This window comes from Xiphias gladius, chromosome 20, assembly GCF_016859285.1.
Source record: "Xiphias gladius isolate SHS-SW01 ecotype Sanya breed wild chromosome 20, ASM1685928v1, whole genome shotgun sequence".
NCBI lineage: Eukaryota > Metazoa > Chordata > Actinopteri > Istiophoriformes > Xiphiidae > Xiphias > Xiphias gladius.
In genome coordinates, this window is record NC_053419.1 from 4,449,725 (window position 1) to 4,477,518 (window position 27,794).

At 40.1% G+C, this 27,794-nt stretch overlaps 3 protein-coding genes across 3 annotated transcripts in view; 1 reads left to right on the forward strand and 2 right to left on the reverse strand.

Annotated features, from left to right (window-relative positions):
• The window catches only part of LOC120806665 (cilia- and flagella-associated protein 44), a 29,327-nt gene extending 23,920 nt beyond the window's left edge, over positions 1-5,407 (reverse strand). Inside the window, exons 1-7 of the mRNA XM_040158033.1 lie at positions 5,353-5,407; positions 4,731-4,884; positions 3,901-4,063; positions 3,352-3,454; positions 3,043-3,259; positions 2,029-2,143; positions 956-1,120 (exon numbers count right to left, since the gene is read on the reverse strand). Coding sequence (XP_040013967.1) covers positions 956-1,120; positions 2,029-2,143; positions 3,043-3,259; positions 3,352-3,454; positions 3,901-4,063; positions 4,731-4,884; positions 5,353-5,407 — 972 coding nt within the window. The remainder of the gene's footprint in view (positions 1-955; positions 1,121-2,028; positions 2,144-3,042; positions 3,260-3,351; positions 3,455-3,900; positions 4,064-4,730; positions 4,885-5,352) is intronic.
• Positions 5,408-6,095: 688 nt separating this feature from the next.
• On the forward strand, positions 6,096-18,776 carry pum3 (pumilio RNA-binding family member 3). The gene is made up of 18 exons (XM_040157225.1): positions 6,096-6,349; positions 7,246-7,319; positions 7,408-7,617; positions 8,757-8,940; positions 10,026-10,101; positions 10,370-10,463; positions 11,365-11,431; positions 11,659-11,833; positions 12,216-12,319; positions 13,211-13,289; positions 13,573-13,671; positions 15,081-15,134; positions 15,323-15,403; positions 15,535-15,677; positions 16,377-16,599; positions 17,208-17,295; positions 17,540-17,630; positions 18,129-18,776. Coding segments are annotated over exons 1-18 (1,974 nt in total). The 5' UTR covers positions 6,096-6,347; the 3' UTR covers positions 18,259-18,776.
• Positions 18,777-20,313: 1,537 nt separating this feature from the next.
• kcnv2a (potassium channel, subfamily V, member 2a) lies at positions 20,314-27,618 on the reverse strand. Its single transcript, XM_040157059.1, has 9 exons — positions 27,484-27,618; positions 26,737-26,871; positions 25,283-25,461; positions 24,934-25,105; positions 23,456-23,647; positions 21,909-22,163; positions 21,663-21,779; positions 21,240-21,365; positions 20,314-20,683 (listed from the first exon to the last, which is right to left on the reverse strand). Exons 1-9 carry the CDS (start codon positions 27,616-27,618, stop codon positions 20,405-20,407), a joined length of 1,590 nt encoding a protein of 529 aa, XP_040012993.1. The 3' UTR covers positions 20,314-20,404.
• Between the last annotated feature and the right edge of the window lie 176 nt (positions 27,619-27,794).

Consider the following 27,794-nt stretch of genomic DNA (forward strand, 5'->3'; position numbering starts at 1 on the left):
TATAATAGAAAATATTGTCTAATTTGATGTATATCTAAATTTGTAATAACCTTTTTAAACCAGCTTCATTTATTTCTTTTATTTATTTAATTTGATGCATTTTTACCGTCTTCCTGTTATTTTTCATTTCTAACTGTTTATGTCCAAATATTTGTTATATTATCTGTGTATATTTTTGCGCCAACCATCACTCTCTGTGTTTTGTTTGGACTTTATCTGGTGACTTTTTTGAGTCCAATACTGGTGCACCAAATGTGTATTAATCCACTGCTGAAAACAATCCCCAACAACTGTATTGTTACTCTTGCTTGAGTAATAGTCTCTCAAAACTACAGTGCTGAGCTGTTTTCAGAAATTACTGAGCCTTTTTTTAAAAATAAAACCACATACGTATGACCTGCTTTAAAGATTTACATCTTCAGTAGGAACAAATACGCTTTAGGCTGACTCCCACAGACAAGGTAGCAAGGAAAGTATTATGAGACAGACTACAACAACATTTTTGGTTTTGGTCTTTTCATTTGTTAATAGTAAGAAAAACACAGAATAATGCCTGATTTCGGTACATTTAGTTGGATGCCATGAAGAAGAGCAAATGTTACACCTCCTCATTGAACATCTGTCTTCTGCATTCCGCCCTTTTGCGGGAAATGTCTCACTCTAGGGTAAACCTGTGTTATATTCCAGGCAAAATCAAATATCACAGTGTTTTGGGCTGAGGACTCTAATCAGTATATGTCAATATAATGTGACAATGTTTTTGGGATGAATCCTGCTGCCTTCAGAAGACATTTGCATAAGAAATGGTTTAAAATAAAAACCATAAGTAATGTGGAAATTATTGACAAACAGTCAAAAAATCTTTTAAAAAGATATCTAATAACAAAATTGATAGACTCGTTCTAAAAGTGAAGCACATTGAGGGTATGAGGTTATTTTATTGCAAGTATCCTACCCGGACCACTCCATCAGAGCCAATCGTCATCAGCTGCCCATCCTCAAGGGCAAACGGCTGAACCATCCCGGCGTGGCAGCTCCGCCCCTCCTTTCGGCAAATCTCCACCTTAATGGCATTTCCATCCCACAGCAGCAAGTTGCCCCGGTCTGTGCCAGACACCACCTGACAGGAAGACACACAGGGAGACGAGGGTCAGCAATAAGTATTTGCTCTCTTCCGTCTTACAGAGGATTTTTCAAACCAAAATACTGTTGAAAGTTCACCCCTGACCTTGCAAAGGGCAGCAGACAAAAACAATGACACCACAAAAGGGCTTTTGATCAGATCACATGATCTTGATCAATAATCTTGTGGTGAGAGAGGTCTGACTTTGGTCTATGCCTTATGCCTAAAGTCATCTTGGTATCAGTAAAGCTGCTGTACTCCTTTAGATGGAGAAATTATTATCACTGTAACATGTTTTACATTTTGTGCGGTTATAGCAATCAGTCATTGGACAAAATCCAAAAAAAAATCTAAAAATGGAAACATCTTTGATCTGGACATCAGCAAACTATGTTTTAACTAATGGTAGTGACATGGCTTTACAGATTGCAATGTTGACTGAAATCATGACACAATGTTGGATAGATCACCATGTCACTGTATACATACATTCATTTTCCCCTCAGGATGAATTGTATAACTTTGATCCACTGACTTTTCATCTGGTGTCATCAGGTCAAATCTTGAACTTGTCCAATATTTTGGTTTATAAACAAATACCTGTAAAAACTCATGACATGTCCATCAGCCTCAGCTGTACTTCCCGTTTAGTGCTAATTAACACTTAACACAAAGAACAGCACTATCGTAAGATAGTGAACATGGCAAACATACCTGCTAAACATCAAAATGTTAACAATGTCATTGTGGGCATGTTAGCATGCTGACACTTAGCTCAAAGCACTGAACTTCCTAAGTACACCTCACAGAGCTGATAGTATAGCCGTAGACACTCTTAGTCCTGTTCACTACATTTCCAGGCCTTCTTGACTTGTGGACAAATCCAACCTGTCAGGACAGCAGACCTTTCCATCAGGAAGTTCCACGTAGCCCTCAATATCAGTCGCTGCAGTTTTCCCAAAATGTCCCATAAGCCCTTGCAGTTTAAGACCTGTGAATGTGCTAGCCATTTTCCAGAACCTGATAGAGAGAGGGAGAGAAGGTATTTTCACCTTATATGAAGAAAATAAAACATATCAATATCAATGTAAGGGACTAATTCAGCTCTACTATGTTCTGGACTATTTCTTGGCCTACAGCAGTGATTTCCTGGAGTTTCCTCTTGTTGCGTGGTAATCTCACAGTAATGAAGACTTCAGGAAGTCACTGGTCCTGTCCAAGAAATAGTCACATTACCCACAGTAAAACCGCAATTTTGCATTTTTACACTTGGATTTTTGTACATGATATAACATGTCAATTAGTTAGCTTTAGAGGTGCTAGAGGTATAAAGGTGGATTTAGTTTCCTTTGGACAGAGCCAGGCTAGCTGTTTCCCCCTGTTCGCATAAGTATGTTAAGCTAAGCTAACCGCTGCTAGCTCCAGTTTTATATTGAATAGACAGATATGAGAGTAGTAGCGATCTTCTCATCAAACCCACTGCAAGAAAGCAAAATTCGCAAAATTAGCAAAATGTAAAACTATTCCTTTAAAAGCACCAAAGTCTTCCCTTATCTAAATGAGTTTAATACCTGAGGTGTGGATCTTTCACTCTCGTTATGATTACATCCACCTGTTTCTCAAAACTTTAAGGAATTGGTCTCTACTCTGATGGGTTATGTCCTTATATGATTGTTAAATGTCAAAAGAAAGAAAAAATTACTTGTTTTTTGATTCAGACGGGCCAAGACAAAAACCTCATGTTTACTATTGTTATAAATCCCTAGAACATTTTCTGCTAGTAAACTAGACTTAATCTTAATCCATTTGCTCAGTTATCCACCAGGAAAAAGTAACTGAGTGGGCGTAAAAATGTAAATCATAGCACTGTTTTTGTAGCAGGGTTGTAGGGCTTTAGGATTATTCAGTAGATCCTTTACTTAATGTGTCCAAATCCTGACGATGTGAGCAGTCCTGGGTTGTATGGGGAGAAGCTGACTCGGTAGACCTCCTGCGAAATGGCCTTGCATCTCAGCATCACCTGCTCCTGCCTCCAGTTCCACAGCGTCAGCATGTAGTCAGATGCGCTGCCCACGCTGGCCAGCAGGGTCCCGTCACGGTTAAAATCCACAAAGCTGTACGCATGCTCTGTACCACCTATAGACATGCAGGTTAAAACAGGATCATCAAATAATGAAAAATAATAGATGTGACAAAGATGACACTGATTGCATCTTGGTCCCATTTACCTCTGAGGATGCGGTACAGTCGTAACGAGGGATATTCATATACTGTGATGTTGGGCTGGTTTCCCTTCTCTGCTGCAACAAAGTACTCTTTGCTAGGGTGTGTCTTTTCATACACACCCCACACACACACACACACACACACACACACACACACACACACACACACACACACACACACACACACACACACACACACACAGATGTGAAAGCATTTCAGTATCAGTAAGGCATTTTTGCTCCACATCCGTGTGGAGTATTTTTGAGAAATTGTAGTCAGGTTCTTGATAGTCTTACAATAAAAACATTTATGATCATTTTTGTATCATTTTTGTGTCAGTTAATTTCCTAATTCATATTTTTAACTCTTTATTTTAAAATATAGCAAAGTCAAAGTATAAATCCTCAAACAGCTACTCAAGTACCACGACTTCAAAGCTTTACTGGAGTAAATGTAAAGTTATCTTTCTGTTTTTCCATCTGAGCAGCATTTTACTGCTTTCTGTCACACTCGTACAGGACATATATACTGTAGTTTGTCACCCATCTCACCGTGATGGAGCCGATTCCTCCTCCGCTGCAGGAGCGGAGGTATCTCTGCTCCTTGGTGGAAATGTCCAGCATAACGAGCAGGTTGCCTGCTACGAAGATCAGAGTTCTATCATCCAGCAGCTGAAGGTTCGCCCTGCGCCCGCTGTCGTAGCCAAAAGAGTGACTAAATGTAGAATGAAATTAAGGATCAAAATCAGATTCACTGTATGTTATTACTGAATAGTCTGTGTATGACACATATACTGTCCACATATTATATTATAAATAAACTCATTATATACTATGCATGAATACACGATTACTTTATTACTAGTCATACTTATGTCTATATACCTATAGTTATATTATTAATAGTATACACATAATGGCTGCAAATACTTGCACAGTTCTCTTACATAGTCTAAGTAATGTGTATATTGTATATGGTATTTTATTGTCATTCAAATAGTTATTTGAATAAAATACATAATGATCAGTAGTGTGTTATTTTATTTTATCTTACCCTGTAATAAGCCTGTGAACTAACAAGCAAACAGGAACAGGCCTGAAAATGAGAAACTTCAGGCAATGACGACTGAGACTTCAAAGTCAGATCAAAACAGGTTTCATTTTGTCTAGAAAGCCATGTATAGGGCTTTTTCTCAGAATAAATTTCTTTGTCAATGAGATGAAAACCCTGAACTTGCGAGCTGAACTGAAGAACACTAACTGGGTTGACCGTCCTTCTGATACATGTTTATTAGCCTCTGTCTGCTAAGAGTGATGAGCCAATGTGAGAAGAACTGTGGTGTGAAACATTTTTCAGGGAACAATTTCTCAAAGAAGGATACGAGAGGTGCAGGAGGTTCTCTGGGATTTCAGAGTCGGGTGTGACGGATGGTCTGGAGTGAAGATCCTCATAGTTGTAGTACATGTCTGCGGAGAGCTGCTTTTTTGATTCCTCCTCAGGCTCTTGCTGCGTTACTGAGTTTTCAGTATCACATGCTGTGAGGGAGGAAACATTTGACAGCAGTTTTACAGAAGATTTACGTTAACTTGTGACGTTTTCCCCAAAAAATAGCACATGACAAATTTTTTTTATTAGAAATCATTGTTTTTAAAAGCACTGGGGTCATGACCAAAACTATAAAAAACATCAGGTCATTGGAGACCCATCCGGGTGGCTGAGGAGATACTAAATAAAGACTGTCTTTTAGTAAAATTGCCTCTCTCCGTAATTATACATGTTACTTTAGGGGTGAAAGATATTATCCATTCACTTTATTCAGGGTTTACATTTAAATAGATCCTTCAACTTATTTCTGTAAATCTATTTTTGCTGGCATTTGACCTTCACTTAGTATTTTTATTTCTACTGCAACTTCAACTGTTTCAGGAACCTTTTCAAACGCGTCAACTGCACTTTTTTTAGCAGCCTCCGAAAGCCTTTAGCTAGGTGTGATTACTCTCTACCTTCAGTGTTTTCCTCAGCCGGTTCACCGACACAAGCTGTGTTTTCTTCCGCCATTTTAAATCATGTGCCGCTCGGTCTTTTTTTTTTTAATCTGTAAAATAAACAGAGGAAGTTATAATTCGAAGATATTTCCAACTCGACAAAACTGACGTTAAGCTTTAAAGGGCAGTGCATGTGACAGCAAAGCAAAATACAGCGTCAGCAACTTGATTTTCAGTTATTCCGTATCAAGTTAAAACTTACTAAAACGTTTTCACGTTAATTTTGCCTCATATTTAATGTCCGCTACTCTCGAAATTTGTCTGTAGCTGATTTTCAGAGTCCCCTAGTCCGGTTTAGTTTGGGGGCGTTGCCAGGCAACAAAGAAAGTAACTTTGCTGCAGAGCCTGATGGTTAATGTAGTTCACAGCCCTTTGATCACTGCAGTTGATCTTTCGAGTTGCCTAATCTTGAGATAAAAAGGCAGTACATTTTAAGTAAATTGTAGAATTATAGTTGTCATATAATTATAATTCTAAGCTTATAATCTTTCAGAAGGCTAAAATTGAAAGATACATAAAATGAGCCAAAATGAACTTCACGATTAACCAATTTGTGTTGAACTGTTTTAGGTTCTGATCTCCTACTGATACACATGCTGTAGATACCGCAGATATTGCTGTAACCATAGTAACGAGGTTTATGGTCCGGCTGTCCCTTTAAATACTACTAAAGAAGCATGGCGGATTCACAATCGCCACAGACTACTGTCATATATTGAACCACGTTTTTGTAGGTACAATGTTTGACTTCGAAGCCGTTTGAAAACTGTAAATGTGATGATATACAGACGCTCAACGTTCATTTTCTACTACTTTTGTCGTTAAAGAGTTGTCGCAACAACCTATGGTTTACGGCAGTGAAAGTTAAACGTGATTGGGCGTTTTGTGCCGTAAATCGAGTTCGTAACAGAACGCATGGGACTGCGCTGTGGCGGCGTGTCTGTTTATCTAAAATGTAAGTTGCACTAGTAAAACTGTTTCAAACTGTGTTGTTGTTCACGGTATAAGTACAGATAAACTACAGGGACGCGATGCAGTACTGAAAGTTTAATAGCATTTGTTGACATCCATTGTTTATGTTATTTACTGACTAGTTTGGGGAAAAGTAGCCAAACCCTTTAGCGAGGTCGAAGTAGCGACAGCACAGTCGAAAACTCGTCAAGGTAAAGTAAATGTGCAGCATTAAGATCTGAAATGAAGTGACGTATCAGAAGTAGTTATGAAAAATAGTTTTAGAGTGGTAACTTACGTGTTCTGGAGTCGTAAGCCAGTCGACACTGGGATTTTCTTGTTGCTTGTGGTCTGACTCCTTAAGAGAGCCTCTAAGTAACAGTTACAAGCAGCTAACAGAGAAACTGAGTAGATTAAAAGAACAATAATTCCCCTTGAAATGTCAAAATTTTACAACAACTGACTTTCAACACTCACTGCTGTTTTAAGTGTTGTTGTTTTGGCTATGTAGAATCTCCATCTTCATGTTTATATGTCTTACATATCAGGCGTTAAAAGTTCCTACATTGTCTTAAATTTGATTTTATGAATTCTTGATTCGAACATAATTTTGATTTCTGAGGTCCAAGCTAATGTTTATCTCTATGCTTAACCTGATACCACCTCCCTTCATACCAATTTACAGGAAAAAAAAAAATCAACTGACACTTTCCTGAAAGCTTTGTCCAAATATTTAAGTTTAAGATACTTACAGAAGTTGAAGGGTACAAAACTTGATGTTGAAATGTGTTTTATAAGTGTTTCATTGTTAGACATGCAGCTCAGCCGCTGATTACCGGTATGCCTGTACGTCTTTCTGCTGTTGTCGTCATCTCCATTTCTCTCTGGAAACTGCTTTAGGAACGAGGCCAAATCCAAAAAACCCTTTTCTCCTAAAGGTGGAAAGAAACAGAAGCTTACACAGAAAGGAAAGGGTAAGCCATGTTTCACATCAACCAGCTCTAAACACCATCAGTTTCACCTAGGTGGGTCATTGGCATGTCTGTCTCTCTGTCCGTCCAGATTCCATAGGGACCAAACTTGGTGGAAAGCCAGGCGGTAAACCAGGCGGTAAGAAGCCCTTCAAACCGTACAACAACACAGAGAGGAAGAGCAGACCAGGGAAGGGTAGAGATGGTGGCAAGAAAGAACATAAATTTGCTTTCTCCAAAGCCGGGAATGGGCCGAATAAGAGGAAACTGCACCCAGTTAGAGATGAAGAAGATGGTGGAGGTGAGAAAACAGCTGCTTTTGGCTCTTTGTTTTTGCAGAAGCTGGTAGATTACGATGTCAGTCTGCACATTTTAGTCCCTTACTTCAGATTACTGCTGAACATTTTGACCAGTTGGCTCCTGGTTCATTCTTGTGTCTGTGATCCTCCTGGATTCACAGTTAGCCCTCACCAATCACCCTGGGAAAAAAGTTAGGAAATACACATTATACCTTATGCAGTATTACACATGCCTGTATTATGCCAACCCTATGGGAAGAAAACCATAAAACTCCAGATTACATTCAGTGTTGTTGTTTCTGAATGTTCAATGCTGAGTTTTTTTTTTTTTTTTTTTTTTTTTTTAATTAAATTGAATTATATATTTTCCACAATATACACTCATGGAGACTACAGTATGGTTAGGCAACTAAAGCACTTAACAGTATGATTGTGGTTAAAACAATATATATTATAGTTGGTTTACGATGGGACGGAAACTTCAGTCATCACAAAAGCTATGCGCTCACCCACCAGCACCTCGATCACCCCTACTTTCTACCGGCACTGGCACTAAAGATTGGCTTTGGGCATTAATCACGTGCTGCATAATCGTACACTATGAACAGAATTCCTGCGGTTCCTGGGCTGGTCTCATGCACACGTCAAAATACGTACTCCCAACAGTATTATGTACCGTGTCTGAGCTCATCACTTGTGGATATAAAAGTAAAGGAAAATAACCACTCAAAAAACGTATAGACTTGAGTACTGCATTGTAAATAAATGTGATGGACTCATTTTCCATCAAACACAACAGTAAGATCAGCTTGGATGCAACATCTGTTTCAAATCGATAAATCCACATATTCAGTTCTGAAGAATTGATTTATGTGAGTTTTTGAATTTGTTTCAAGATTCCTCGCTTTCTCAAGCCCCAACTCCTGAATGGTCTGAAGAAATATTTTTAAAAATTGCATAGATTATTTGGTGTTTGGAGGAAATTTAAGAATATAACACAAAATCATGGAGTTCATCTTTACCTTTGCCCATTTTGCCTGTTTCACTGCTCTGTTCGAAGCAATAGTGTCGGAGCTTTAACTTGAGTTTCAGCACTGCCTGGATCTTTTCTTGATGATTATGACTGACTGTGTCAAAACAGGTCCAGTGGCCAAGAGGATGAAGAAAGGTGAGTTTAAGCCAAAGAAGGAGCTGACGGAGGAGGAGCTGAAGAAGAACAGGCAGCAGAGGAAGAAGGACCTGAAGAAGAGCAGACAGCAGGCAGATAGGAAGGACATGTTCCAGATCATCTGTCAATCCAAACGAGTGTGGGGAGACCTCAGGAGGTACACACACTCTTCACACACTTTTTTGTCTTTTCTTACCTAGTGAACTAAACAGCAAGTGGAATTTGAAAGGAAACATTTCACTTCAGGTCGATAAATGTGTAGTGAAACTAGCCCCGTTATACATGCAGACTCATAAAACAAATAACTGAAAATGATTAACAAGGTCACAGAATATCTTGTTAGAAGTTGACCAGCATCCGAAAAAACCGGCTCCTGTGTCGCCTCTGCACAGCTGGTCCGTCACGGTGCTAATGTCGGATAGTTGCCTTGGAAGGCTACAGAAATGGTCAGACGCGGCTTCCCCTAATCCCGCGTTGGAAATGTGTGGGAAGAGGGTGTTTCGAAAGCTTCTTGACCATTCAACAGGTCTGATGGAGTGCACTGGCTGCTCAACAGATGTTGAAAATAATGCCGTCAACTTATGCCAAAAAATGGATTTTAAGAAATCAGTCTTGTCAACATTGATTTGGCACAGACACAGTATCTAAGATTATTTATATACATCTGGCATAATGTTGGGTCTATTGATTGAGATTTGTATTCAAGTTTGGATCTATGATTGAATTTAGTAGTTGCTGTTTTTGGAACTTGTATTTGTATTAATTGCATTAGTTATATTACTGTTTACCTGCCCAGGGACTGCAGATGGAAATTAGCTAGTAGCTAAATCTGGTACGTTACATATTTTTTTTCTTTGTATGAGAGTATTGTGTTTTCTACATGGTCCCTGACAAATAAATGTCACAAAGCAAACTAAAATCGTTAGAGTTTGACTGTTTGTTTGCAGAACTCAAAAACGTACTAGAACAAGTTTCACAAGTGTTTTATCCTTTAGTAAAGGACTTTTATGTTTCCCTTTGACGAGGGTCATGTTCAGACCAACGTTCTGCAGCAAAAAAACGTATGACGGCCCAGTAATAAACTTGAACCTGGCTCAACTTTTGCTAAAACACAATGCAACGTCATCCAAATATGTTCTGATGCGATCTACCACATTCCTGGTAGATTCTTTGGTAATATTATTACTAAGTGTGCTGCTGCCTGCTCACTGACAGATGATTGTGGTCTATGTGTGTCAACAGGAAGGATTGTGACAACGACTTGAAGAAGAAACTTATGAAGGAGCTTCATGATCTGATGCGCGGCAAAATCAGACAGGTGAGTCTCACGCTGCAATTTTATCTGTCTGCTATAGATTTGTTATTCTGTTTGTCTGAAATGGCAAATCAGCTATGGGAATCTGAGAAGTGCTGTGAAGAAGAAACACTTTCCCTCCCTCAGGAATTACTGCCCATAAACTTGACAGAATCCCTTGAAAAAAAGTTTGTCCTGTCGGCATCTTTGGTGTTAATGGATGCTGTTTCTCTTGCTCTTATATTTTGTCTTTACTTAATGAAATCTTGTGGACTGTCGTCTCTGCCTCTAGATGGCATTTGCCCATGACTCAGTGCGAGTGCTGCAGTGTTTCATCCAGTTTGGCAGCCACGAGCAGAGACAGGAAGTGTTTGACGAACTTAAAGGTGAGGACCAAGGTTTTTCTCCTTCATCTGCCAACTTTTTAACTGTTGCTGAGTCCTTGTGTGTCTGTGATTCCCATGTTTACCATTCGCCAGCATTCACATCATTGGACAACTCAAGTTGGCAGTTGCCTGCATTGTGTTTTCAGTCTTATAATGTTACTGTCTGACTGTGACCAGCCTATGAGTAGATCAACATGAGAATTTGTCATTTGTGTCTTAAACTGCACAAATTGCAGAGGTATTCTATTGAATAATCTCTCTGTTAGCTCAGACTGTTGAATTAGCCACTAGCTTCTAGAAATGTGGTCATAGCCCTGGATTTCAACAAGGTGGTGGATAGTTTTGCTCAGAAACTGCCTTACCTTACCTGTTGTAAGGTAAGGCAGCTCACACTGTTACTGAGCATTTGAAGCTGTTGAATGAGTATTGCAAATGTTTGTCAGGCTCGATGGGGATGCTTATTGATCAGTTTGATGTGTGCTTCAGAGTTTCTGTGTGGACGATAAATAATACTTTACATATTTTATTGACATAGTGAAGGTTTGCCTGTATTAAATGCAAAATGCTTACTTTACTTGTGTAAGGGGGTCGTCTGTGCTCTTTATTTTAATTCTTCTTAAGGTTCCAGGAATGACTGGTTTCCAGCAAGTTGATTCATTTCTCATACTGAGTTTTCTAGCCCCGCTGCATGCGCATCCTTGAATGTTTTTAAACAAGAAACGCATCTGTTAAGTGAATAGTTTCCCTATTTACATCGAGGTCTGATCAGCAGCATCTGAGACAGGAATGTGATGGGTGGAGGGTCCGGAGCTGACCTGTGGTTCGGTTCCTGCTTTTATACTAGTGACATACGAGCAGAGCAGCTAATTAACAAGCATTAACTGTTGTTGTTTTTCTCCAGAGGACATCGTTGGTTTGTGTAAGTCGCAGTATGGCAGACACGTGGTGAAAAAACTGCTGATGTACGGGTGAGTCAGCTCAGATTTGTTTCTTCTTCTTCCATTGTATTGAAAGGTGGCTCTATTATTTTGTCCACTCCATTATATCAATGAGTGTAGGCTACATAACAGAAACACCTCTCTGTATAATGTAATACAGTTACAGTACCTAATAAACTGGTAACGGGGTGTGTCTAGATGTCATTTCTGTCTGTGGACATGTTTGTAAGAGTGGTGTGTATTTATTTCCTCCACAGGAACAAGGAGCTGTTGGCATCTGTGATGCAAACTTTTAAAGGTCATGTGCGCCCGATGCTTCGCCATGCCGCTGCCTCCTCCATCATTGAATATGCCTACAATGACAAAGCCGTGCTCGCACAGAGACTCATGCTCACTGAGGAGCTATACGGGAACACCTTCACTGTCTGCAAGGTACACACACACACACACACACACCTACCTGCAAGCAGTAGCGCTTTTGCATTCCCTCACCATACTTTCTACATTGTTTGTTCTGATTTATATTTACGTTTCTCATTATTAAGCAGAACTGCCCCAGAGGATTTTTAAATTCTAATTGAACCTGAAGTATCTTGATAAAGTGTCATTGCTGAATAAAAAATGGTTATGATATTAGTGATATCAGTGGAGGTAAATTCCAATGAGTCCTCAGATTTAAAGGGGATCTTCTTTGGCCACTTGGGAGCAGTGGAATTCCACAACAAGCTGAAACTATGGTGATTGACATGGTTCGTTTTTTTTTAAATATCCGGTGACTAAGTGGTTGTGAACATTTCTCTCCCTATGTGTCCAGTCGTCAGTGTGTAACACCATCGAGAAAGTTGCAGAGACAAACCCCGGCAAGCTGAACAACATCATTGATGAGATGAAGCAGATTCTCACACCCATGGCCCAGAAGTAAGACCACAAAAAAAGATGATATGAGATGAGAACTGAAGTGAAATGAAGTCTAGTCAGCTGAACACACAAACATAAAACAATCGGGACAAGGTGAAACTGTGCAGGGAAATAATTTAAGTTAACATATTGCCAGCATTAGCTTGTTAAAAGAGTAACTGGAGTCTGTGTGTTTGTTCTGATTCCTCAATCGACAAGACATGAATCAAGCAAAACGACAAACGGTCTGTGGTTCCAGCTTCTTAAATGTGAGGATTTGCTGCTTTCCTGTTTTATAGCTTTGAGAATTGAATATCTTTGGTCGGATAAAACGAGTAATTGAAACACATCACTTTGGCTTCTGGACACATCAGATGGGCATTTTTAACGGTTTTCTGACATTTTATCAACTATATAATTAACTGAAAAAATAATGGTAGTTGCCAAACCTACATTGAGCTAAAGGAAAAGGAATAGACACACAAAGTAAAATAGCACTGACATGGAAGTGGACAAAAAGAAATTCCTTCAGTTCAGCACTGCGTTAGTGTAATTCATGATAATTTTATGGTGGAAAAATAACCTTCAGAACAAATTTGAAAGCTGCAAAGCTTGGAAAGCTTTGAGTTTTCAACACAGTTTTGGATTATACTTTAAATCAGTTAGATGAGTTGCATGAATTTTCCCAGGATTCTTAGTTACAAAGTTTGGTTATTTATTTCTTGGATAAGTTAAAGGCAATGAGAAAGTTCAGATACAAGTACAGATTATTATTTTTATTTTTTCCTTTTCTTCATCTGCTTCAGTGTAATTTAAATGAATATGTAATATATTTTTCACTTACTTTGATTGCATTTTATTCATATGCAGTATTTAACCCATGTAAGTACAACTTCTATTGTTGGGTTTCAGAGAGCAGGTGATCAAACACTCTCTGGTCCACAAAGTCTTCCTGGACTTCTTCCTGTTCGCCCCCGACAAACAGAGAACGGTAAGCAGCACTGACATCTCACTGAAACGGAATACCTTCATATTTGTAGAGAAGTACATTTCTCTAGTAATGCTCTTAACACAGGCACAGTCTGGTGTAAAATAACTCAATACAGCAAAAGAAAATCAGAGGCAGCTCTATAAGAGCTTATTAAGAGCACAAAATAATATCTGAATGAAAGAAAAGTCCATAAGTTAGTTTGATGCTGACTGTGATTGATTATGATATGATCACACTTACGTGTTTCCTCTGGTTGGTTTCTATTTTGTTCTGATGTGAGCAGGAGATGATCGAGTCCATCAGAGAGTCAGTCGTCTACATGGCTCACACACACGACGGAGCACGAGTGGCAATGCACTGTCTGTGGCATGGGACAGCCAAGGTGTGTAGACACAAACACACAACCCCACGCGCATACCCACTCATAGAGTGAAGCTAGACAACACACCATCATAGCCTCTGTTTTATTTTGTTTAATGAGGATAAAACTTCTGCAGCTGGGCTCCAAAAGATAGATCATGAAAGATAACAGGACCACAGGTGATGATGATGAACAACCATCTATAGTGAAAAACATGCTAAGAAATATAAAATATAGAAAACATATAAGTATTAACGTAATTGGCAGAAGCTACCATCTGGGGTAAAAGTGGAAAATTAAGCCAAATTAAGAGCAGTTGTTGGTAAGATGAAGTGCAGGTGTGCGTGGTTGAAGTTCGGATACTGCCTGGGACAAAGGGGTCTGCAACATTCATTATTTGTGTGAAGTGTAATAGATACTTTACATCGTCACTAAGGGCGTCACCCGACATCAAACAAGAGACTGTTGGACAATATTCAAAATACTGTAGGAGACCTTCAAAGGAAAGCTACTATTATTCAGCTCTAAATACATGTTGGCCTTTTTTAAGAGTGCGCTAGCTGTATTTTAGGAGAGAAAAAAAAACCAATATATTCAGGAAAAACGTGGTCAGCACATCCTCAGATCAAACTCTAAACACTGCAATAAGGCTACCTCTACCAGAAAGGACTTTGTGGGACTTTGTTGAAGAGTCAAAGCCATGCCTGCACAGTCCATCAGAAACCTGATTGTTGTTATGAAGAGAATGAAGTTCAATGTGATTAAATTTCTGTAGGTCACTGGTGTAACCCCAGTTCTCTGAGTAGCATGAGTGTGGCTATGAAAAGATGACAGCCTTTAGGGGCGCCAGTGGATGTCTGGCACTCTTTTAAGGTGACGTACAAATAGGACATTGATGTTTGTTTGCTTCTTTTAGATAATTTTAAGGAAGCCGTCGTCTTGTCACGGCGGTACACGGTCTCTCCATGCGCTCACCACTACATCTCTGCCGGTCTCTCATGTGTAGTCCCTTTTAAGACAGTACTCCCTTAATTTAACATAATTAAATGCACAATAGAAAGTTTGAAAAAAAAAAAAAAAGGCTACAGAGGTCTGGTAAGCTCACTTCTTTCTAATGCCACACCTCCAGATTCCCCCCCACATTTTCAAACATGTAGTCTTCAGACCCAGTTGACACTGACTCGAGTGACATCACCCGAGGACTCAGATTTCACACAGCTGTCTCTGGAGACACTGAAGGCTTCATACAACTTTGTTCACATATACAGTCGTGCTCCCCAACAGTGATGAGATATTAGCCTCGTCCTGATCCCTCTGCTGGTTACCTTTCCACACTTAATATCCATGGCTACAGGAATAAAAGGACTTGAAGTAATATAAAAGTTTAAAGCAAATGTTGGTTTTGTTTTTTTTTTTTTTTCATATTTCAGGACAGAAAAGTCATCATCAAAACTATGAAGACTTACATGGTGAAGTTTGCCACGGTGAGTTCTCAATGTTCCTCCATCCATTCATTCATTAATAGCAACAAGCTGTTGGTACTTTATTAGATAACTGGATTTTTGAAAAGGCCCACGCTAAATGCTAAGGCTGTTAGCTGGCCTGAACTTCTGGTTATCAGACCTTAAAGTCTCTTCTTAACCTCCTCAGACTGACTGTTATTTGCCCACAGGGGGAGTACGGTCACCTGGTTCTTCTGGCCCTATTTGACTGTGTGGACGACACCAAGCTGGTCAAACAGGCAGTTCTCTCAGTAAGTCTGACGAAGCTCGATGATAATCCTGAACATTTCTTCATTTATACTTACAAGATTATTAGTCTTAAATCATGTTTTATGTAGTTGTTGTCTATAAATCACGTCTCACCTGTTTCCCACCTGTTCAGGAGATCCTGTCGTCTCTGGATGAGGTCATCGGTAATAAATACGGGAAGAAGGTTCTGCTGTACCTGCTGAGCCCCAGAGACCCGGCTCACCTGCTGCCAGAGATCATCAAGGTGTTGGAGCAAGGAGATGGAAACGCACACAGGTAACAACTCTCCAAGAGTGTGTATTAATAGACTTGATCTTCCCAAGAGATCTGTTGCTGTTAAAAAAATAAAAATAAAAAATGGAGGGGTTATCTATACAAACTGCTGTCCGCAACGACGAGGAAGGAAGTAGAAAAGGTATTTCTCTGCCTCAGGGTTGCCTCAACTGTGTTGTGATTCTTAAGATGTTCCTTAAAGGAGACAGTACAGCTGTGTCATGCTCCACTGTCATGAAAAGTGACAGAATGAAATAAAATGGCAGTATAAAATTAAGGTTAGAAAGGTTACATACAATAAGATTAAAAAGTGGTTACTATAGCATTCCACACTAACTTGGTTGAGTTTTAATGATTTCTTAAATTATTTCATAATGCATTGGTTTGTTTATATATTTTAAACATGATTATTTATTTTATAGTGTCTTGTATTTATTTAATACTGGACAGTCTAGAGCTACAGAGAAAGTAAGACTTTTCTGTAGCTCACAAAACCAGGTTGAATTTAACCTTCAGTATGATCTTATTCTGTTGGGATCCATGAGAATCATAAAAATGCAATGTAATGGATTATTTAGCTGCAGCAAGTTTAAAGTCTTTCAAAGTAGATCTGGTTGGAAGGAAACCAATCCAGCCACCTAGCAGTGAAGCTAAGGCCCAGAATGGACCACAGTAAAATGAGCTCCGTCTTCCTCTCATCAGTAAAAAAGACTCGGCCATTCGAAGGAAAGAGCTGCTGGAAGTTGTGTCCCCCCCACTTCTCGAGTATCTCCGGGACAATGCCGCCACCATGGTGATGGACAAGGCCACCAGTGTCACCGTTAGCGACATCTTGGCGTCGGCCTGCGGGGACCTGCGGCCTGCCATGACGGCCGTGGCCCAGCTGGCCAACCAGGAGTTAGTGCCGGGAGGGACCAACAAAGAGGTGAGTTTGTGTGTGTGTGTAAAACTAGAAACACAGCAGAGGTAAATGTGTAAACAGGTTCATAACAACTTTCCATCTAATATTCATTGAGTGATTTTTTTTTTTTTTTTTTTCTTCTTCTCTTTTTCCCCAAGACATTACATGGACTTAGTACAGAAATGATCAAAGCACCAAACCTTAGCTGGTTTTGGATTAGTTTATCACAAGTAAATGATTTGTTTTAAACTCAAATCACAGAGACTCAACAAGTTGTGTTACAATGATGATTTGAGAAGAATTCAACGTTGTGAAATTTAAAACACACATGAATGGATTTGAATAACTTTGGTGATCCTTTAACTTTTCATCTAGCATCTTCATCAGGCTCAAATTTTGATTTGTCCAATACTTTAGTTTACGACATTCTCATCTGCCCCAGCTGTATTTCATATTTAATAATCATGACAGGGAAAGCAATGATATAGTTTATTCCTTTATTTCTTTTAGAAGCTGCCAAAGTGTTTTTCCTCAAAAACTAATGTAATCCGAGGAAAGTTTTCTTTGCTGTTGGTGGTTGTCTTGTCCTGTATGCTGTGCTTCAGCGTGAACTGTTTTTAATTCCTCTGTAGCTCCACATGGCCGAGCATCCAGCAGGACACCTGGTGCTGAAATGGCTTATAGAGCAGGATATGACACTGGCAGAGGCAGGAAAGGAAGGTAAATACACACCAGTAAATGTTTATGTATCTAATGTAAATGGAAAGAGGAAAAATTATTCTACTATTTTGCTTGTATGCCTCAAACAAAAAGTTCAGGAGCTGAGAAAGTTTAAAATGATTTAACTGCACCAAAAACTATTGACCCATGAACCAACTCGCTACCAAATTACATTGAAACTTGACCTCATTGGCCAAGGGAAAATAATAGTTAAATTATTAATGAGTCCCTCTTGCCCTCTCAGAGCGGTTTGGCAGGATACTGGTGGACACGGTGGGAACTGACAAACTGAAGAGCTGGGTGAAAGTCAACAGAGGAGCCATGGTGCTGTGCAGGTCAGTGTCCACGAACACAGACAATACGATGCTGATACTTAAAGGGTCATTAACGTCACAGAAAGCCAGTTCTCTCCTACAGCTATTTATTTATCCAGGTTTTTGATGTCTTTGAGAGTTCTGCCTCCCCCCACAGTACAGTAGAGGTGCACTTTGCTGTGGATCTCACAACACTTAAACATTCAGAAACAGTGCCTGACTTTTTCTGGATAATCTGCAGCCTCTTAGTTCCTATTAACACTTCTGACAATTTCCGAAGTAGCTCTGGTGAGAATTAGCCACAGCGAGGCTGGTATATTTATCCAGAGTAATGTGGACACTGTTTCTGAAAATGTCAATTTGTTATTTGGGTGAACCGACCTCCCTCCAAATTGTGCTCCTAAGCCATGATATCACATGAGCGGCATTTTTTCCTTGTTGTAAGTTAAACCTAGTAGAAAAAAGGTCTGGATATCTGCTAAGCACCTTTTTACAATCTTCCTGTGTTTCTTTGTGCAGCCTCCTCAACAGCTATGACAAGTCTGTGTCCACAGAGGTGAAAGAGGTGCTGAAATCCATCACATCAGAGCTCCGCGGCATCAGCAACAACAAAGGAGTTGAAATCCTGCTGGAGAATCTGAACAAGTAGAGACATTTTATTTCAAACAAACGGGTGACGTTAAACACACCACTTCCTGGGCAGCGGTGGCTCTTTTTTCCAGCAAACGCCTACTAGACTGCGAGCGGGAAAGTTTTTTAGAAAGTGGATACAACCCGGACCACTGTCATTTCAGTCACTGAAGGGAAAATGGATTGTGTGTGTGAATAATGAAATAAGAGTTTGGAGGACAAGGTGATGCTACGAGAAAACAGGTTCATACAGATGCACATACAGTGCGAGACATTGACAGTTTTACCATACACGAAAAGTGCACATAACTTATTCTCCAATGATTCAATTTATTTGTCAAAACCTGGACAAATAAAACCAAATCTATCTACATGGCTGTATGTTCGCTAAATATACACAGCAGCCATAGTATTCACTCTCCAGTAATCCTGATTGTTTCTTCCATCCTATTTGTTTTTGTAATATTTTGTACTTTGTGTGATAATTGTATCAGCTGAAAAGAAAGTGTCTGTGCAAAATAAAGAATATTGTGAGTACTTAATCGTACATCATACTGTTTTAACCAGATACAGTAAATAAAAGCTTTATAATTCTTAAGACTATAAGTCTAATGCCCAGCTCGCAGCTCTAGAGAGACTGCAATGTTTACTACACCCCATAATATTACGATGAAAGCGATTTAGCTATTTTTAGAGCATTAATACTCAGACACACACTTGCAAAGACAGCTTAGTGACTGGAAAACAAGGTAAAGTTCACAAATGAACACACTTTATCTTCAAAAACACATGTAACCACACAGAACGCGTACCTCCACCAAGGCAAACGATGACCTCTCGTAGTTTTAAGTGAGGGAAAAAAATTTCTGTATCCACACCTAAATGTAATGGCTCTTCCCTGGCCCATGGCCCCATCCCTCCAATAAGTTTGGTGCAAATCAGTTCAGTAGGGACACACACACACGGGCGAAAACATAACCTCCTGGGTGGAGGTAAAAACGACAGTTAGTGGTTTAATGGGGCGTTACATGCGGGGACCACTTCTTGTTCGGGCCAGTAACTTCCTGGAGTCTCAGCTGATTGCCTAGAAGTGACACCTTTTATCCAGGAAAGCTGTTGCCAGTCTATACCCTACGCAAAGCTAATCACCTGCTGGCTGCAGCTTAGCATACAGACATAACTGGTTTATTAGTGCTGCTGTATTCGTTCAGTAGCCACCTGGCAGAAAAATGCATTGATCATCTCATGATCCTTTAGCTTACGCAGTCTTCTGGCAAGCTTTCACGCAGGAAGTAAGCAGCATACTGTTTGTTGCAGCTGATCTGACAACAGTGAGGAGAGCTCCAGTGCTAAAAACTACTGGTTCAGTCAGCGACGCTGGTGACTGAGTGCGTCGGTAAGTTTAGCTCGAGGGTTCCGTGTTAAACTCGTCATGTACTATTCAGTGGTGATGACGCTGTAACTGTTTAAACACACTCGGTATCATGGGCTTTATGAACACAAGATAGAGAGAGAGAGACACACATGGGGGAGATAAACAGCTCACATATCCATCGTCCAGATGTTGGGTCTTCAATTCAGGATTTTTTTTTTTCCAGTCCTGTTGTCGTTCACTCCTGAATCCTGGATTACATGTGAGCTTTAGAGACTGATGAAGGTGGTGGTATGGACAGCTTTAGTATAGATGTATGTAGATTAAACCGACTGAAAGGAGGAGAAGATCGAATTTTGGCAAATAAAATCAGACTAACATTTTTTGTTCTCCAAGCTACTACACTCCTTATCTTGCAGCACTGATAAGGAGTGTGTTTCCCTACCTTTCTCCCAATGCATGCTGACAAGCGTAACAGGAATAAACAGGCATCGAGGACAGATAGAAGGACACAAAATGAAAGGTCCCTTCAGGAACGACACAAACCACCTGCAGTGTAATTTCTGATACGAGGTCTGAGAGGGTGAAGTTATCACTGTACAGAATGTCAGGTTCATTGTCAGACTGTAGAAAAACATTAGCATCCCATCTTGTGATGCCACCCGCAGGTTTCTGAAGGGAGTGTTATCCGTGGTCCATCCATGGTCATGAATCAGCGATTTCACAAAAACAATCCCAGGATTTAAAATTTCCAGACAATTCTTACTGTAGAATTGTAAATCTATAACCTGACTCACTGCAGGTTGGAGGTCCTGAGCTGAACCACTTCCTCGCAGCACTCAGCGAACCTCTTTGTCGCCCTTCTGGAAAAGTGCAGCTTCCCGCGGGCCTTGGTGACAGCGGTGTACTCGTGGGACTTGAGCTTGGTGTAGTAGTCAGAGAACTTATTGTAGAGGATCGAGATGGGCATGCCGTTGAGGATGATGCCAAAAGAGATGCAGGCAAAGGCAAAGATACGGCCCAGGTTGGTCTCTGGGAACATGTCACCGTAGCCCACCGTGGAAATACTCACCTGAAGGATCAAAGAGACACAGAGGAAGGAGGAGAAGACAAGAAAATACTAACTATAAAGACTCCAAAACGAGATGTTGAGGACAAAAACTCGGTTTTTCAAATACAGACATTGTAATTAATGTTAGCCTTGCTAAAACATGGATTAATGGTTCTAATGGTTCTTTTGGCAGAAGAGTTTTCACATTGAGCTTTTTAAGCCAGTGTTATTACAGTGGCTTAAAAAGCTCAGATACATTCACTGTTTCTAACTCAAAGCTGTGACTTTGAGAACAGCAGGCGAAAAACATTTAGGTCACATTAGCTTAATTTGCCTTATAACTATAATGTTCATACTTCATACTGTAAATAATGCCTTACAGTACTCAGTAGTCATGGGTCGGTCCAGTAATCATAATTACTGCTTGTAGTTCTCAACAGTCACAGAGAGTGATGGCTGTATAGTCATCAGAGATATTTTCATACACAGGTCACAGGTAGAGCAGAGATATTTAGCCGGTTGATTGTTTGAGTCAATGTGTGTACACATGTTTACATTTTCATCAGTTATGACTCACCGTGGCCCACCACCATGCATGTGGCATGGAGGTGAAATTAGTGTCGTAAACGTCATGCTCCACAGTGTAGACCATGGCTGAAAACATGAAGATCCCCATGCCGATGAAGAGAAGTAAACAGCCCACCTGCACACACAAACACATTTTATTTTCTATATCCTCAACATGTTAAAAATGTATGTTTTGGCTCAAAACTGTGTAGATCTCAGACTCATTGGTTCAACGTGTATCTATCCATATAGGCCACGCACATTTCCACTCAGATTTTCCAGCATTTTGAACATTTTTTAAAACTCACTCATCCTCCAACAGATTTCATCAACTTCTCACTAGATTTGTACATACCTGGATGAACCCAAGTAGGAAGATGCATGTAAAAAGTTGTCTTATAATTGGTTTATGTAACATAAGCTGCAGTCTGACCTGCTGGTAGCACTGTCTCAGTGTGAAGCCAAAGGCTCTGAGGCCTGTCGAGTGACGAGCCAGCTTCAAAATCCTGAAGATTCGCATCAGACGCATGATCCTCAGAACCTGACCCACCTGACGAGAGAAAAAAACACAGAAGAACCAATAAATATGGGTGACATGAATAAATCAAATTTATTGGTTTCACCCTTATTTGGAGTTTTCTGTTTTCTAATCATAACCTCTTCTATCAGCCCCCCTTACTTTTCCAACACGAGCCACAGTCTCGATATCCCCTGAATGCAGGTGCATGTCCTCATCGTCGAAACACTCCAGGGCCATCTGCAGGTAGTGTGGCAGGATGGCCATCAGGTCGACGGTGTTCAGCATGCTACGTCCGAAACACTTGAGGTCGGGGGTGGACACCAGGCGCAGCAGGTACTCCAGGGTGAAGAAGGCAATGCAGAAGGTCTCGACGTACTCGCCATAGAATCTGCCGCTGAGCTGGCCCGACGCTGTCTGGAAAATAACGACTAACAGATACCTTGCTTTTGACTGTTTATTTGATGACCTATTACTCCACATGGGCTCTGATGGCAAGAGAAACTTTGAAAGAATCAAGTTTTACTGAGATATATTAAGAAGATATGCTTCTTAACAATAAAAATTACATATTTGTTACCAATGCCTGTAATATTAAAGGTGCTATATGTAAGTTTTCTCTGCTGCTGTACGTGGTTTCTTGCTAGTTGACGGAGGTGGTGGTGATGGTGGCTTGCCAAGAGCTTCAGCCATCGTTGCGTTTACAAGACAAGAGGTTACTGTAATGGGAAATGTTTTATTTCTTTTTTTATTCATTGCTACTTATCACTGATTAAACCTGTTGAACTATGTTCTTGTAATGTAAAGGGATGCTATGTTCTCTGAACTTAGGATTGTTTGAATGAACCGTATGTACTGATTGTAACAAATAAATGCAGGTCTGAACCGGCTGTACATTTGTGCAGATTCGAGGAAAGAGTGTGGAATTTAACCTGTTTATTCGTGCTGACAACAACGGCTACATGACCATCACTGTATATAAGGATTTGTCTTATAGTTGGCATGTGTGCAGACTCTGAAACCCCAGTGGTGGAAAGAGTGCTGCACCCTATTCGGCTTAATAGATAGACTCTTGTCTCTGTCTGATGATCATTGCTGAATACTGATGGTTGTTCTCTTTAATCCGACTTGATATTCTGTAATAAATCCTTTGAATCTTCATAGACTTATTGTTGTTCTTTGTTCCTCACCTAAAGGCCTTTCTACCCTAACAGTTACAATACGTCCTCTGCGCAGAGCTACTTCCTCATCCTCACATGTTGGACTGAGGGGAGACTGGACACAACATTGACTCGCTATTGCAAAGCGGTATTACGAGATGGGATGGGCTGGGGCTAGCTGGTTAGCACGCTAACTTCAGTAGAAGAAAAGAGGTGATAGAAATTGAGGCAAAACAAGAGTTAAGATTGGCTTTGCTTTCCACCGCTGGAGACAGCTCTTGGCGAGTAAAGGAATTAAATTTGATGCTGAATTTGTAAAAGTTACTTCTAGACTGGTAGGTAAACAGCTGTCACGGCTAACGTTGGCTATGTAGCCAAAGTCTACTAGTGTCAGATGGCAATCACTGGATTTAAAGCAAGGCATGAAATAATCTGCTATGCAGACATTTTTCCTTCTGGTTTTTTTCTCTCTCACACACACACACACACACACACACACACACACACACACACTCACACACATACACTCACACACAGTAAAAAACACACTTTGTACTGCATCTCCTCCACTGTGTTGAGAGTCATGGCAACCAGAGAGACCAGCACAAAGACCGAGGAGGCGACCCCCATCAACTTGGCAGTGACTGAGGCGAATGGCTTCTCCATCAGATTCCAGATTTTCCTGCGGGTTGGCCCGAAGGCCATGCCGTGAAATAACGCCTCGTTCTCCTCCATCTCCACCTTTAGGACACAGGACAGAAATACCTCAGTCACAGTTCAAACAGAACACTCCCTAAGATTGTAAGAATACAGTGAGTAAAAAGTATGTATGTATGTATGTAGGTAAAAATCCAAAACAAAAACAGAAGAGTAATAAATGGAGATATTGCATCTTAAAATGAGGACAAAGCAAAAATAACTGAACATACAAAATGTCAATTTCACAAGCTAAAACACAACTTCATTAAAAAAAAACAAAAAACTAAATGTCAAGAATACACAACATGGGAGAAACTGGTACAACAAACTGCATCAGAGTGGGACCTCTGTGATGGAAATATTTGTCTGAAACCGTGCCAAGAAAAAGCTTATTCTCCACGCTCCATCTGTCAAGACGGCGGTGATTTATAATGTAGGTCAGAGAGACTCAGAGTCAGCCAGCAGATTACTGACAAAATCTCACAGGTAAAAAACTGCTGAACCAATAAAGCTAGTAGGTGATGACCTCTTGACAATTTGTATTTAGCAGTTTTTTTTAAAACATCTGGAACCTGCCAGGCAGGAAAAAACAATTATTAGTGTGCACAGATTACCACTTCTTTATGTCTGTATGTTCCATTGAAAACTGTCTCTAGTGTGCATGTTTTGAAAGAGGTATTTTATAAATGTCATTAGTTTTGCAGGTATTTGGCGCTAGATGAAAAGTCAGAGGACCACCAAAGTTATCTATTCATCCTGAGGGGAAGGTGAATTTCTGTACCAAATTTTATGACATGACCTTCTGACGGACATTAGCATCCATGGTTTAATCCACATTTATTCTATCAGAGGGGAGGAGAGCCAACAGTCTGCGGGTTGTCTTTTCAACCCAATGCTCACTGATTAGCACTCCAAGTTGAGGGGAGAAACTCACCTGCCGAGGTGATCAGTGGGAATAAAAACCTGAAGACTTGTCGGCCCTCCACTGTGTATGGTTGTTCATCACTGTCCTACGGTTCAGCCAATGTATGATCAGTGGTAAAGAGCAGTGATTACACTGCTGGCTGTGTTTAAGATGTCTCTGACACAGCTTGATGACGTAACAAAAATCTTACTGCCTCAAAAAAAGGTTTAGATTTTCTCGGTCGCTTCACCTCTCCGTCCTTCATCAGGTCACCATTCAACGCTTTTGCTATCAAATCTGGACATGTCTACAGTGATTCAGAGATCTGCAACCAGGCTATCTTCTGCAAGTCGTCAGAGCTAAGGGTACATGCTTCTCTATTTTCCTTACAAATATGTAAAACGCACACTGTCAACCAGCCCACCTCTGCCATCAGCTGCTTCTGTATTTTCAGTTGCTCGTTCAGCTCATCCTGCCTCTCTTCGAAGGAGATGCGGCAGCAGCGTTGGCTGTTTTTGATTCTGACGCCCCAGTAGTGTATCTCCTCCAGAAAATTGCGGGGACACAGCTCATCTTTAATCCACAGCACTCCAGTTCTGAGGATGGGGACAAAGACAGGAGCATGGTGTCCAGAACTACTCCAAGTGGTCATATAAAGGAGGTGAAAACTCACTGTGCAGACCTCTGATTGGATAAATGTGTGACCTGCTTCCGAATTAGTTCATGTTTACAACCCTCTTTTATAATGTTTAGTCCTATGTATTATGTTTCACCTGTAGAAGTTGAAGACGTTGTGGAAGATTTTGGGATCTCGATCGAAGAAGAACTCGTTGCTCTGGACGATGTAGTCGTCACACAGGTCCAACTTGCTGCTGTGGTCCGTGTAAGTGGCCAATCGGCCGATCCGTGTTTTTGGATACCTGGCAGCTAACCTGTAAGGCAGGTGGTATACCTGGAGGAATGGAAAAGACAGTAGCAAAACATTGTGAACCATTGTGAGAATTGCAGTTATAATAGAAGGCCACTCATTTAATAACTGACCTTTGTAGATCACAACTGTTTCTGTTCAGATGTCTATCATTAACATTGTAATACTACAGAATTACCTTCATATTCATCTAGATTCACAAAGTCAAACATAGACTATTTGCCTTCCTTGTAACTAACTACCGAATGACTGCTGCAAATGATAATGGCCGTGGTTTGAAGGGGCGCGTGGTTTAGAAGGTCTGCGAGGCCCTTCTTGAGGAAATGGAACCTGCTTGAGGAAAGAGTGGAGGAATGTCGCCGGAAGAAGATGGCTGCAACACAGGTTAATAGACAACTCGCAGTTACTACTTCGTCATCCTCTCATGTTAGACTGAGGGCAGACTGGACGCTACAGTGACTCACTGTCGCCTCTTGAGGTACAAAGTAGTATTACAAGATGCTAACTTCAGTAGATCTCTGCAACACAATACATTGACATCTTGACATAACATCAAAACTCTTATTTCTTCACATTCTGTTAGATAATCTTTGTTAATTTTTGAATGTTTTAAACTAAAATACTTACATGTTGCCACTTTAATGGAGTAATTGTACATTCTATAAATTGTCAGAGAATGGCGAAATGCCTTCCACAATTTCTCGGAGTCCCAACTCAAGTCACAAGATTACTCATTTTCTGATAGCTAAAAGGTATTCAATATAAAAACGCATATCACTGAGAAAAGCTGCAAATCGTCCACAATTGAGGAAGTGGAACCACATGATAAATTGATAAACAATCACACAATTATAAAATTGTTGAATTAATTTACTGTTCCTCGACTAATCAATTGAAGTTGTAATTTTTGTTGTAATTTCAGCAAAAGGAAACAGCAGCTATAAAATACAAACAAAAATGCATTGCCCGCAAGCAGCCCAAGAGGTAAAATTACAGCAGCTATTTCATATGCATGTAATAATTATATCTGCAGGTCGACATGCCACTGCTGTTGATTTGTATTCCCTACAGGTGGTGCTGGTTTGCAGCTGGTTTGATCTGAAAATGACTGAACAGCTTCTCCTGGCTCCTGGTGGAGAATCTGCAGTCTGCTAAAGGTGATTGAGCGTTTGCGAGTGAGATACAATCTAGTTCAAAGAGGTCCTTCATAACTAATAATTAAAAGGCGGTATCAGTCTGAATTTCCTCCCACCAATCTACTGAAGCAGTGCGTTTGGAGAAGCAGTTGAGTAAAGTTACCGTTCCTCCAACGTTGATGTTGAGAATGAAGTGTTTGGTTGGAGAGATCAGCAGCGGAGATGGAGACACCGGGAAGCGATCTTCCTCCTCATCTTCATACTCAGCATAAAGATCATAGATGTCTCTGCCCAGATCCTTCACAAATTAAACAAAAACTATGTTGATGAATTAAACATTTTAAGATTTTATACAACATGGATGAGAAGGTATGAAGAATTTATCAAAATACTGAAAATAATTATAATTAATACTGAAAATATGAATTGCAAATACTGAGTATGAAATGGAAAAAATCTAGAATAAAATCTAGAAAGAGACTCAAAGTAATTCAAATCTGATATTGTAGATGCATTTTTAATCAAAGATGGTGCAAAAATAGCTTTTATTTCAGTTTTTAATTTTAAGACTGAATTGAACAAAATTACAACTGGAATTGATTCAGATTGATTTCTGTTAACATTTGAGTACCAGGACCAATTGGCACTGATTAATAAACCACAAATATCTAGCACTGAACTGAATAGTAGATTGCTCGACTGAAAGAATATTTATGACCAACAATTTTGATAACTGTGGCAAAAACACCAAACATTCTTTGCTTCCATCTTCTCAAATGTGAGAATTTGCTGCTATTCTCCTTTAGGTTTTGGATGGTTGTTCATGAAGAGCAGAGCAAATTTAAAAAGGCCACAACAAATCAAAAGCCACAAAAAAAAAAAAAACATGAATAAAATGAGTAAGTCTGACCTGCATGGAGTTCCATGGCTTAAAAGTGTAGGTGAAGTCCAGGCAGTTGACCGGTTCTTTGATGGCTTGAGTCCGGCTGCCGGGCTTGTAGCTGTGGAACAAACTCCTGCTCCGGGCTCTGAAGTGGGTTAACATGGTCACTGCTGATTGGGTATTAGTTCAAAAAAATCTAAAATGCATGAACCTGCATGAAGAGACATCTTGGCATCATCTCTGACATAATTTAACACTCAAACAGCTGGCATCTTGGACACATGCACAAGAAGACAGTACAAGTCAGATAACACGGGAGGATGATAAATGTTTTCACA